At 39.3% G+C, this 13,602-nt stretch overlaps 1 protein-coding gene across 1 annotated transcript in view; it reads left to right on the top strand.

Annotated features, from left to right (window-relative positions):
- The first annotated feature begins 9,653 nt into the window (after positions 1-9,653).
- The window catches only part of GUCA1C (guanylate cyclase activator 1C), a 37,515-nt gene continuing 33,566 nt past the window's right edge, over positions 9,654-13,602 (top strand). The window contains exon 1 of the mRNA XM_086771888.1: positions 9,654-9,863. Within this exon, the coding sequence (XP_086628014.1) occupies positions 9,660-9,863 (204 nt within the window). The 5' untranslated portion in view covers positions 9,654-9,659. The remainder of the gene's footprint in view (positions 9,864-13,602) is intronic.

The following is a 13,602-nucleotide window of genomic DNA, read 5'->3' as shown; positions in this document are numbered from 1 at the left end:
ACTGGAGCTGGTGGCCCCTATGGCTGGGGGACACAGCTAGGATAATTTACTAATTAGCCAACAGCTGGGGTAAGTTTACCCAAATTAGCCCAAGGGCCATTCCATCCCATGACATCATGCTCAGTATATCCCTGAGGAGAGTGCTAAGGGAAGCCTCCTGTTACTTGGGAGGAAACTGGGCACCAGGTTTTGTTGTGAGCTATTGTACTATATTTGTTTTCCATCTCTATTTTGTTTTCTTCTGTTATTTCTCTTAAATTTATCTTTTGTTCCATCTCAACCCACGAGTTTTGCTGTCTTTTTTTTTACGAATTCTCCTCTCTGTCCCGCTGGAGGGTGGGGCGGAGTGAGTGAGAGACTGCGTAGCTTGGTCCTGAGCAGGGCTAAACTATGACATCACTGTGCCCAGCTACATCACTAAGACTGCTAATGTAATTGCTCCAAGTCATTTTCTGAGAGGAGAAAAACAATTCCCAAATTAGGAGGAATGTTTTTCTGCTACTTAAAAGTGTACTAAATTGGAAACTGCCCACTAAATAAACTTCTTGCTAGCTTTTCTAATGGGATGGTGTGCACTGAAGTCTTGTAAGTGCTCTTTGCCTGTATGAGGCATTTTCCTGATGTTTCCTTACTCTAAACAGGGGGAATATCCTGCTATCTTAAGTACTTCTGACACATAGATGCAGGCAGAGTTCCTATTTCACTGGAAACTGCAATGACACTGACTGACACATAGACATGTGACGACATTTCAGGATTAGTATCAAGACATGCATTGATATGATTTTTCCAATGAGTTTTTTAAGGGAAGTGATTGCCCTCTCCTGTTTTTCAGTGCAGGCAGTGTCTGCTTTTGTCCCCATCCTTAGATGCACTGAAATTTGAGTTGAAGCAATGAACAGGGTGCAGGTGTTGAGGTGATGGCACCCGGGGGCTGTGAGGCAGCTGCTGTGGGGAGCAGCCAGGGCTACCCCATGCTGGACATAGCTGGTTCCAGTCGGCCCCAACCAACCCACCGCAGGGCAGGGCTGGGCCCTGCAGCCATGGTGGTGGCACCTCGGGGAAAGCCTGTGTCAGAAAGGGCAAAACACTTCACAGTCGGCAAGGAGCAAGGGGAAGAGTGTGCAAAACAGACCTGCAGACCCCAAAATCAGAGAAGGAGGAGGAATCTCCAGAGATGCCCCCAGAGCAGACCACACTGCAGCCTTTGGAGGGGACCATGCTGGAGGAGCTGGAGGTGCCCTGAAGGAGCTGTGGCCCATGGAGAGTCCATGCTCGAGCAGGTTTATCCTGAAGGTCTGCAGCCCATGAGAAGGGGAAAAGAGTGTGGAGGAAGGAGAGGCAGAGAGGAGCTGTTATGGACTGACCACAGCCCCCCATCCCCTGTGTTGCTCAGCTGGAGGAGATAGAGGAGTGGGGAATGAGAGAGTGAAGTTAAACATGGAAAAAAGGGGGGATGTGGGGAAGATGTTGTTTTTATTTGTCTTTCTTTCTCAGCATGGGAATTGGGAATAAATTAAATTTACTTTCTCCAAGTCAAGTCTGTTTTGCTCATGATAGTAACTAGTAAGCGATCTCCCTGTCTTTATCTCAACCTGTGAGCTTTTTTTATCTTATTTTTTCCCATCCTGCTGAGGAGCAGGAATGAGAGAGCAGCTGGGTGGGCAACTAGCCATGGTCAACCCACCACAAGCATTCACAACAGAATCTGGTACACTTTAGGAGTTATCCTTGTAAGTATAGCTACTCAGCTGGATTATTTTTCCCAATCCACTTCACACATGCTTAGTTGCTATGTTGTGTCTCTCTGGACAAATTGTTAACCACTTGTTTCTAAAACTCCGCAGATGCATGATGAACTCAGAAGACAGGACTACAGTACCATCCAGAGAAGCTGCAGCTTGCTCTGTCCCTGTTAATAAGCTGCTTTCCTCCGGTTTCTGCATATTGGTAGTTCAATTTAGAAAGGGAACAGCTTCCAGACGCCCTTAAGGTGAAAGGCAAAGATCAGATATTTTCATGTGAAGTTTGAATTGTTTCCCCATCAAGGACCAGAGAAACATATAGATTTATTTTCAGGGATCTTTTTATATTTTGTCCTATGCTGTTTTGCAACATCAGGGAAGTTTACTACCTATGTATCTTTACTGGGGGCTTGTGTTACTGGAAGATGCTGGCAGTTGAGTGTCCAAAGTGCAGGGTCACATTCTCTGAGGTTTGTCACAGCAACAAACTTGAGTTTTTCAAGCTTGCATCTGCTATGGAAAATAATTTGTTAAAATGTTCATGCTCGTTGTTGCATGCTGGACATGTGATTTTTTTAAGGAACGAGAATTTTCTCCTGTCAGTTCATATCTTCCTGGGACTTTCTATCAGTTCAGTGCATATTGCTGGTCTCTAAGAAAATGGATGCTTGGAGCAGATTAGGGACCTTCTTAAAATTCCACCTCATAAAATTGGAAGATCAGCTGAGGTCTCTATTTCCACCTAAGTATAATGGATGAGAGGAACCTATTTGGTTTCATAAATGGAATATGTAATCTTCACTACTTAAGCTAGACAACAGTTTTGTTTTCATGAAATTAAACCTTCAAACAGCTTTGGAACCCAAATAACTTTTTCCCCCTTTGTTTCTTTTCAAATTTTGATTGCAAGTCTGAATTCAATTATTCAGAGATTAGAGTTCAAGTGGTTTACTCTTAACAGTGAATGCTAATGTGCTCACCTGTTACATGATGATGAAAATACTTTAAAAATAAAAAAAAAAAAAGAAATCTAATACATCAGCAAAATTGCCTGGAAACAGATCTTTACTTTCTAAACTCTACCAGATTTCCTGGGCCTTTATTTTAATTGCATGTGCTGATTAAGCATGTACATTTCTCTTCTAAAACATTGAAGTTGTCCTTTCCTATTCAGAGTGCAACTTCTTAGTGAAGATTAAATTCTCTAACATCAATTTTCATGTTTTTCAGTCTGAAACACAGAGGAGTACTCTTTGTCAATACTCAGTGAATACTCGAATAAATGCTGTGCCTACTGATATTTTTTCATATCTTAAAATTTTTCAAGAATTACAACAGTCAGGAACTATCTTTAAGATTGCTGTGCAGTGTGAGACAGTTTTGCAGCACAGTCAGTGCTGCATAGCACAATGGTGATGAAATTCCTCTTGAGCAATATAAAGTATAAAATATTGGAAGATTTTCCTACATCTTTCTTTTAAATTAAATTCCATGCTGGTTTTATTTTCGTGTATTGCCTCTCAAGATGTAATACCAAATGCTGATAGGAAGAGGAAAAGATACCAGTTTCCTTTTTGTTTTCTTTGTCCTATCCTATTAACAGATCTTGCTCTCAACTATTTGGCGTTCTTCTGACAGAAAAACAGGAGGGAGAAAAAACTTAAATTTTTTTTCAGCCTGACCTCAATAATGTAAAAAACCTGTCATTGTGGCTGTCAGCAGGATGGCAAAGGTTCAGATAAAACTTTTTTGATATCCTATAAAGTTACTGTAATCACCTGAGTCCATTCTGCATTGGTTGCTGTTGACCAGGCATGAACCATGGGTGTACCTTACAGGCCATTGTTTGCATGTTATGGGTTATTTAACCACGATGGCCTATTGCCTAGAAATTTTCTAAATGCAGATGAGTATTTATAGCAATTCTCAGTAGAAATATTTTTAAAGGGAGTGCAGAATTGCCTTTATCCAGGATATCAAACGAAACAATGTCTTTAGATTTGAAAGACGATTTAATTCCATTTTAAAATAAAAAAAAAAAAAGAGATCAATTCTGTCCTTCACTTGCCGCATCTACAAAGCAGAGTGTGCTAGCAAACTGCAGCAAAGCTATGAGTTGCAAACACAGCTGTTCAAGGAAAACTTAGTAGCCTGAGGGGAAAGATGGCAGAATTACTGAAGTGCCATCACAGGGTAAATTACATATAATTTCAAGTATTTCTGTTATTGAACAAAAGAAGAAAAATGTGGCTTGTCCTGGGCTTCCAGAGTTAGTTGCATGTCCATCTATAAGCAGAGAAGCATACAGATAGCATATATGTCCATCTATGGATTATCTGTAGCCTGGGAGACATACCCTGGTGCACTGGAGCTGAATCAGCTCCCATTTCCCACCGAGACACTCTATGCCCAGGTGTTCCGAGGGAACGCGATGCTTTGTGTGCTGTGAATTCCTGTGCCCTTTCACATAACACTAATCTTGCCACTTAGATAACCCCAGACTCTACCCCAGCAAGGATGAGAGATTAGATGCACTTTTTGATCCACAAACAGAAAGACAATGATGTCACCTTAATGCTTTATAAAGGGCTTTAGTAGCATTAGCATATTACTTAACTAACCTTACCAGCAATTTTGAAACAACTTATGAAACTAATTTTAAGAGGCATCTAATAAAGTTTATGAGAATCACTGCAAATTAATAATAAGAATAATAAACAATAGAAGAGGAAGAATTACAGGTTAATTGCTATCCAGTCATCTCTTCAGTGTAGGCTGTCATGACTCTTTCTGATTTTTGTTCTCTTATTAGCTGATATCAGTAGAACCTTGTTTTGTCCCTGTATGCATTAGGACTTTGGTAGCAGACAGATTTATGCATATGTAATGTTCTGTCACTTAAGAAAACAGATATAGGACATAACACAATAATAAACCACTAATTTACAGATTTATTACTGTATATTTGGAGTTGCATATTTTCACATACAAGGACACTGAGAAACTCACAGGCAAATTAAAACAGAAAGGGTCGCGATAAGGAAGCAGTAAGCCTGTGTGAAAACAATGACAGGAAGATGCAAACAGAAACTGTACGGAAAATATCATTTACATCAATGTTTTTATGATAAATGTGCAAATTACAAATAAACTGGGGTTGCCTGCATTGTACCCAGACATTCATCTAAGACAGGACCTTCAACATAGCATCATTTTTTTCCATAATGATTGCTTTTCATTCATTCAGTCTGATCACCAGATGGATAAAGACAAGCTAATTAATCACTCTTTGGATCATGCCTAGTATATAAAAATAGCCATAATTCACTAGTCAAGTCAAAAGTACTTCTGGTCCTCTCTCCTGTTTCTGGCAATAGCCAGGAGCATGTGCCTAGAGAACAGGTACCCCTCAGTCACCATTTCTGCTTCCAGCAGCTTGTAGCCACTCAAATCAAATAACAAGTTCAGTAAATTGGTTTAATGGTCTTTTCCTCCATGAAATTGTCTAATTGCTTTTTGAACTCATATTTACCTCTAGCCTCCATACCACCTTGTGGCAATCAGTTCCACAGTATAATTACACAAACGTTCCTTTTATTTTTTAAAGATATCTGAGTGATCCTTTGTCAAAATTTTTTGCAGGAACATTTCAAAGAATTCCAGAAAGGCTGTCTTAAGGTTAAAGGAAAATAAGACTTTTCAGTTTGGTGACCTGGGATTTTTATGGACACAGTTAAGGTCATTGCCTGTCACCATAGCAAAGGGATCAGATAAAAATTCTAAAATGTCAGTGTCTTCCTACATCCTTAAAGTCCAAGTATCTTATTTGTCCGGATTGCAGAGACTGATGGTGCTAATATACAACACTGAGAGAGACCTAGTGAGAATTTTTCTATGGGGAAAAAGCTGGGGTCAGAGAGAAGTCCCTTGAATCTTCTCCATCAGACAGCTGTTGGTTTAATTTCTCTGTCCTGATATTGCCCTCATTGTCTACAGTTTTTATGTTTCAACGCTTCACTGCATTTTCGCCTACATTTCATAGCATCGTGCATACAAAACATGCAGGTTACAAGAGCCTCAAGGTCCTTTATTTCATAACCTGTGTTAGTAACCTTGAGTCACTTCTATTACGTATGAAGATCTAAGTGCAGATGCCATCTGGTACAGTGCTGAGAGGCTCCAGGTGACCGGGCTTTTTTTTTTTCCAATCATGTTCAGAGGAAGCTAAGCACATGGTATATATTTGATACAGACACTACTTGGGCAATAGGTTTCTGTGTATGACTGTTGATGCTGGATTTAAGTCTTTGGAATTAAATTCTGGTTTTCACTCTGATGTTTAAGTTCAGCTTCTTCTTTCCAGGCGTCAGACTACTTTTATGGCAGAGTTTTATAATTTTTTTTTTTCATCCTTTCTTGAAGTGCCTTACATTCTCAAAGTCCTGTCAATCTCTCTGCTATGTGTTTCTTTTCCTCTTCTAGCTGCTTTCTCTCCCCTTTATATTACATCACCTGCAGACCTACAAAGCAAGTTCTTCACTACTTCTGCATTCTCCCTCATTCTACTTGTGGACCTTGCTTGTAGGGTCATACACGTGAAGAAATATAATCCCCAACTAACCTGGATGTGCAGATAAGTCTAAGAAAATGTTGCTTTAACTAGAGAAGTGTCTTTTCCTCAGAGTGAAAGTGAGGATAGTATTAAATTGCTAAAGAGAACAGTGTTGCCACCATCATCCTTCTAATCTGTGTGTACTTCATCACTATACCCTCTCAGTAAAGCTGTCCTAACAGGAACATGGCCTACAAGAAGTCCTTTAAAAGTACTTTCTTTTCCTGCTTGCACTTAATTCTAGCTTCCATGTTTCCATTTTTTTTTTCTGGGCTATTTCACTGCTTCTTCAAGTCTTCCGGGTGTTCTCTCTTATTTCTTTTTAAATTATGACCTTTGCTGATAAGCATGTCATGCTTGTTCATATGCTTATTTTGTCAAATGCTGCAGTGTAAAATTTAAGTTTTTTTCAGATTCCTCAAATAGATAATTTAGAACAGCTTGCTGATTATCTTGAAGAGTTACTTAAATAAAACATGGATTTCTTCGGTGTTTTAACCTTGTCTTCTGTAAGGACAAACACAACAGAGTTTGGAGATTGTTCCATGTCATATGAAAGAAATGTGCATATTTTCAAGAACTGAGATGGTTTAGTCTTTGAAATTCACATTTATGCTTTCACATTTTTCCAGAAGCACATTTGAAAATGAACATATACAAAAAATGATTCTAGACTCCCATGCAAAAAAAAAAAAAAAATCGGTTTTGGCTTCTGAAATCTATGGTTGAAACCTTTGACTTTTTTTCTTTGAATACTACTGTTATTTCTGAGAAAAATGGAAGTATGAGAAACATGTGAGTTTTAACACTTCCTCTTTTTGTTGAACAAGAGATTTGGTAGGTATACACTTGGAAAATTCTATGTTGGCATTTCTAAACAGTAGCTATTGAAAATTTAGATTTTATGAACAAAGATAAAAGACTGAAGATGGCTACTTCAAGCTACCTTTCTTTTGCTTGCTGTTCTTGGTTATTATAAATACCGCATTCTTGCCTGCTAGTGATATTCTGGAGTCTTTCCAAATACCACTTCACATGTTTCAGATTTATTCTGGTTTTATTCAGTATTTTACACAGGTAATCCCTGCTGCTTCTCAGTATTGAAGGCCTTGATCCTATAACTGACAGGATGTTAGCAGACAGCTATTGTTGCTCTGGGGAGACTGTTGAAAGCAGTGAAAGGAAAGACTAGAGATTAGAAAAATCACCTTTTAATGATAGCTAGAGTATTGTTGCTGTTAAAGTCCTCCAGGCATCCAGGTGCACTTTTTTCCCTTTCTCTCCCTTCTCAGCAGCATTGCCCTGACTGGCTGCAGCCTTAAGTTTATGCGATGTAGTTTTAAATACGTGCTGAAAGCCTGTTCCAGTTACAGCCCAGCTTGTTCCAGTCCTGTCAAAGTGAAGGCTTGTACCTATTTCTGAGAAATATTTTGCAATTCTGATCTTACATGATTAGTGTGTCCCAGCTCTTTATTTGCCTAAAGAATCAAACAGAGTTCAAAATACTGGATGACTACGTAAACCTGTGTGCTGTGACACAGAGGCTGCCCTAAACCTTCTGTTGCAGGGCCAGTTTGCCTGGGTTCGGTTACGCCACTGTCACTGTACACACCCAACGGATGCACCACCGCTCATCCCTTGTGTCACCTGAAAACCAGATTTTGTGATGTGTCCAACAATAGCATTTAGTTTCCTTGCAGTTTTGAGACCAAATTTGTCTCTTGTGGCTCTTGATACCGCTTTTGCAACTGAACCAGCCAGAACCTCCACCCAGAGGAAAATTCAGCTCATGCAGCCGTACAGTGCACCAGGGGCAGCCGGACTGCACTCTGCTCTGTGGAGTGAAGGAGAAATGCTGCTCAGGTAGAGCTCACCTTTCCTCTTGTGAGAAACCACCAGAGTGCCACTGGTGAGACAACACCTTCACAGTAGGCCTAAGTGTAACAATTGTATTTTTACATTCTACCAGTTTAGTCTTTAACTATCATGTGCCATAGAATATGCTCTAAGGCTTAAATACTATAAAACTGCAAACTGCTATGTACCACTATACACCACAGACATTATGACATTCCTCTAGAAGTTTCCACAAACAATTTGAGTCAGTAGAAGAAGCAGTCCTGCACCTCCTCTACTGCTGGCCACCTTCTTCCATCCTCACTTATTCTGTTCCCTTGCACAAGTCAATGCTTTGTGAGACCAGGCAATGATACAAAATTTAAATAATGTTGTCTAAAGCTAACTATATTTAGAATCATATAATCATTGAATAGTTTGGGTTGGAATGGACCTTTAAAGGTCATCTAGTCCAGCTCCCCTGCAAGGAGCAGGGACATCTCCAACCAGATCAGGTTGCTCAGAGCCCACTCCAACCTGGTCTGAATGTTTCCAGGGATGGGGCTTCCACCACCTCTCTGGGCAATCTGTTCCAGTGTTCCACCACCCTCATTGTGAAAATTCTTTTTCTTATGTCCAGTCTGAATCTACCTCCCTTTATTTTAAAACAATTACCCATTTGTTAGTACTCAATTTTGCTGCAAGCTTTTGCCTGGATCTGTTTTTACAGTTGTTCTCAAGTGCAACCACAAATATTCATGCTGGCCTAAGGGAAAGAAAAACATGAGATTGAACAAGCAGCGGCAGTGGCAGAGCAGTTTTTAGGACAACATTTGCTTATGCAAGACTCAGATGCTTGTAGAACTGCTGTCTAAAGACAATGGCAATTTTTTTGTGCTTAGTGTACAGCTGCTTTCAGTTTTTTTCAAGTTATCCAAGTCAAATCATGCTGCAGTTTTGGCCTGTAAGGTAAGATTTGAACCACGATATATACAGAAGTAATAAAAATGAAAAGTCTCTTGCTATAAAGCAGCTGTACAAAAGACATCCAAATATTAAAATGAGGTTGAGGGTTTAGTTAAAGCCTTGTGAATTATTAAAATAAAGGTTTAAAAGCTACTCCTAAAGCCCCTGTGTGTTACTTATGCAATATTCATCCAGTTTACATAGCTTTAGCATCACAGATGCCAGCACAAGATGAGAATGAGCATAATCAATCCTCATGCCCTGCTGAGGCTCTGCAAAGTGACAGTGCACAAAGACTGTAATCAGCTGATAAAACCGTGGTGCACTAAAACTGGGCGCCAGTAATCTTGCTAGGGTGCTATATTTACTTAGTCTATATTGGTAGTGATCTGTAAGAGGTTTAAAGTAGCTCTCAAAGGCAGAGTTGCTGTTTGAACAATCATTGTTGGGAAGCAAGAAGGAACACTTAGATGAATAAATACTGAAAAAGGTTACCTGGTATGTTTGATGCTATGGGGGCTGCTGGATCAGCAGATGACACCAACGCTATGGAAATTCACCAGTGGTACACAAAATTTATGAAGGAGTGCCCATCTGGACAACTTTGTCTGCATGAATTTAAACATGTCCTGGATCTACACGGACTTACTCCAGAAGCTAACAGCTATGTTGAACAAGTATTTCACACATTTGACATGAATAAGGTAAGAATTCATTCTTAACTTGCTGGCTTTCTTATGACTGTATCATTCGATGCATTTAGCGACACATCTCAGAGTGCTGGCAATGCTGACTATTCAGATGTAATGGAAGTGATTCAGAGGTGATTCAATAGAAAACTATAGGCAAATAGACACGAATGGCAGACAAACAATTTTTAATGCTCTTTTCCCAGTATATTTTGCCATTTTGAAAATTACATACAGTCATTCTAATACATATTGAATAGCTTGTCATCCTTGAAACCAGGATCTTTATTATTGTTTTCAGAGTGTGTTAATAGTTGGAAGTTTTATTTATATAACTCCGCTTAAAAAATCTTTTTTTTTTTAAAGCAGTGTTTGGCTGGATCCATAGGTATTAAAACTCTAAGAATATACAACACAGACATAATATGATTCCTTCCGTCACCAATGCTGGATTCATTCCGAGCACCTTCTACGGCTTAATCTGGTATCAGTCAATCCACCTTTTCCAAAGACAGATCTGTCTGCTTTTTATCCATTGTCATCCCAAAGGCATCCAGCGGCTGTTAGTTGCATTGTCGTCTTATGCTCTTCCGACTTGGTGTTCTTACAGGTTCCTTCTAGTCATGAGACTCATCCAGAAGACTATGCCTTGTTATTCTCCTCTTACAACACTTTCTATCAAATGCTACAAAAGAAGTGAAGAGTCATCCGTAATTCCAACAAAAGTGTTTGTCCTTGACTGAAATAAGGTTTAGGCTGAATTGTCAATACTACAAAATCAAAGTCTGCTTCCAGCTAATAGAACAGATGGGCTAATCATGGTATTAAAAACTTATTAAAAAAAAATGTTTGCGGTCTCTACGTACACCATTGATCTCAATTAATTCAGAGATGTAATGAAAAATGTGTTCTTACATTATATGAATGACTTGAATTGCAGGTTAAAACTGGTCCAAATTGTAGTCAGAAGTACTCCAGACAGTTTCAATTTCTAGAAATGGCCTTTCAGTTCTTTATTATGAAATGAATTATATTTGTTTCAGAAAATTCTGAGAGTATGAGGTACCTTGCATGTTCTTACATCCAACCTCTAGACTAAAAATTCCCAGAGTCAGTATCGAATCATAGAATGGTTTGGGTTAGAAGGGACCTTTAAAGGTCATCTAGTCCAAGCCCCCTGCAAGGACCAGGGACATCCTCAACTAGATCGGGATGCTCAAGGCCTCCAACCTGACCTTGAATGTTTCCAGGCATGGGGCATCTACCACCTCTCTGGGCAACCTGTTCCAGTGTTCCACCACCCTCGTTGTAAAAAAATTATTCTTTATGTCTAGTCTGAATCTACCTCCTTCTATTTTAAAACCACTACCCCTCATCCTGTCACTACACATCCTTGTCAAAAGTCTCTCTCCAGCTTTCCTGTAGGCCCCCTTTAGGTATTGCAAGGCCTAAGGTCTCCCAGGAACCTTCTGTTCTCCAGGCTGAACAGCCCCAGCTGTTAGCTTTTCTTCATAGGAGAGGTGCTCCAGCCCTCTGATCATCTTCTTACACCAAGTTTTCTTGTTATGTTTATTTCCACACATACCCCCAGCCCCAATTTGTTTTGCTTTTTTGGTATTATATAATTCTTTCTTACATAATTTTCAAGTACTGTTGCTATAAGATCAGGCTCATCACATGCTCTTTTCTTCTCCCCTGCCAATTACCAGATGGCAGATATAATGGAATTTGATTAAGCAGAATCACCTAACTCAATAAATGTGCTAATTACAGCTGGTGAGCAAACTTCAAGTCTATAAATATGAAATCTGACTGGCAGAAATTGTCAGCTTACTGTGTTCTTTTCAATTAATAAATCAATGCATTATGTTCCCCAGTAAAGTTTTATCAATGCTAACTTTCTTGGGTAATGCACATGGACAACGTTTCAGCTCAGCTAAGAGCTTTTTCAGTTTAGCTTTACTGTGTACAGCAAAAGCCCTTGACATCTCAGTGCTATTGAGAAATACCTGGAAAAAAAAAATCCAAAATTTATTTTAGACAAATACTTTTAAAGCAACTAGTGACTTGAGGATGTTTCAGAAAACTGACCCTGCAGCTTCTTATATGTACTTCTCAGAAAACAGGAACATGAAAGGAACACTTCTTGAAAAATTAGTCTTCTGTCAAGATGATAGCCTACCAGTGCAGGACCAACCACATAGGGAAACTGAGTATTTGCCATGGGATAACTGAGGGTGTGGAGAGGGAAGAAGAAAGGACCCTTCAAATAGTTTTGTGCCAACAGAAATGCCTAGGACGACTTGCCACTACCCTTGGTATTGATCTGTATATCTGGGAATATCTATTGTTCCAGCAAACAGTGCATCCAGTACAGGCAGAGAGAGCAGCATAAATTAGATACAGACCTTCAGAGTATGGTTGCTCTTTACCACCTTACTCTATTCAGCTGTTTCTACTATTTGTAGTCCTTGTAATACTGAGTGTAATTAAAAATAATAGTTTTCTTCACTTGTTAGTATTACTTGCAGTCTTGAGAATGTGCATATAGATGCTGGTGTTTGCTTTTTATATACTCGTGAAGAATCCTTCTCCATATCTTGTTTATTCAGAGTACCTTTCTGTAAGGAAAAAGTATTTCGGAAAAGTAGCTAGTCATTCTATATTAAGGCAAGCCTTATGTGAACCTGAGATCTGTCTAAATAGGGAAAGAGTTCCAAACCAAAAAGGTTGAGAGCTTTTTAGGGTTGGGCTTTTTTTTTTTTGTGGGGGAGAGGTGGGTGGTATTGTCTTTTGGATGGTTGGTTTTTTTCCAGGTTACTTATCACAGGTCCTCCCTCCCAGTACAAATAGCTTAGCAACTAGGGAGCAGCTTGCTCAAGTTATCTGATGAATATTAAGACATATGCCTTAAACTTGTCAGGTTATACACACATGAGAGTTTCAGTATTATACAGTCCTACCCATCAATCCCTGATCTCCTTCTCCTGTTTCCCCATAACTTTTTAATCAATTGGCATATTTCAATGAAATTCCAAAAGGCATTTCAGCTAATTTGTTTCTAAAGATTTCATAAAAATTGGTAGCTGGGTAGCAGGGACACATCCAGAATGAATGTTCCACTCATGCAGAATTCAGCTTTTATTCATTGTTTAAAGCAACAGCTGGCTGGCAAAATAATGAGGCACTTGTTTCCTTTCGCCTAGAGAGGATACAGAGTAGATCTAGGGTACCAGGGTGCAGAGATTTAGGGAACAAAAGCGAGAGTCTGTACAAATTTAAGCTTTTGTTTTGCTGTTCCCAGAAGAGCTTGTTTAATTAATGCTCCATGTTAGACAGAAAAAAGATGTTCCAATGTTTTATCCATTTGGAAGTCTTCCCCCCATTTTAATGAAATTAAACAACAACTTGGCCTTTAGGGCTTCATAAAATCCACTATAAAAACTGCTTATGCTAGGCTTATAACTTCATTATTTAATAATGAGCTCCTGCTAAAGATCTGATATTCACTTCCAGTTCTGCAAGATGTTGTAACAATCCTCCACTAGCTACTGTAATCCGAGGTATAGATCTTATTGTATATTTTCTTAATTGAGCTGCTGCAGCAACAGGCCCAGGAAAACTTATTTAGAAAGCAGGATTGGAATGGCACATTTAGCATAGTCATATACCTCGGATTGTATACTCTGCATCCTTTTGCAGCTGGAAATAATATGAAGAATGTGGCATCTATGCTGAGATAAAAGGCCGGCAA

Source organism: Chlamydotis macqueenii, chromosome 1, assembly GCF_036417535.1.
Source record: "Chlamydotis macqueenii isolate bChlMac1 chromosome 1, bChlMac1.mat, whole genome shotgun sequence".
Taxonomy (NCBI): Eukaryota; Metazoa; Chordata; class Aves; order Otidiformes; family Otididae; genus Chlamydotis; species Chlamydotis macqueenii.
This window is presented reverse-complemented; position numbering and strand designations above follow the sequence as displayed.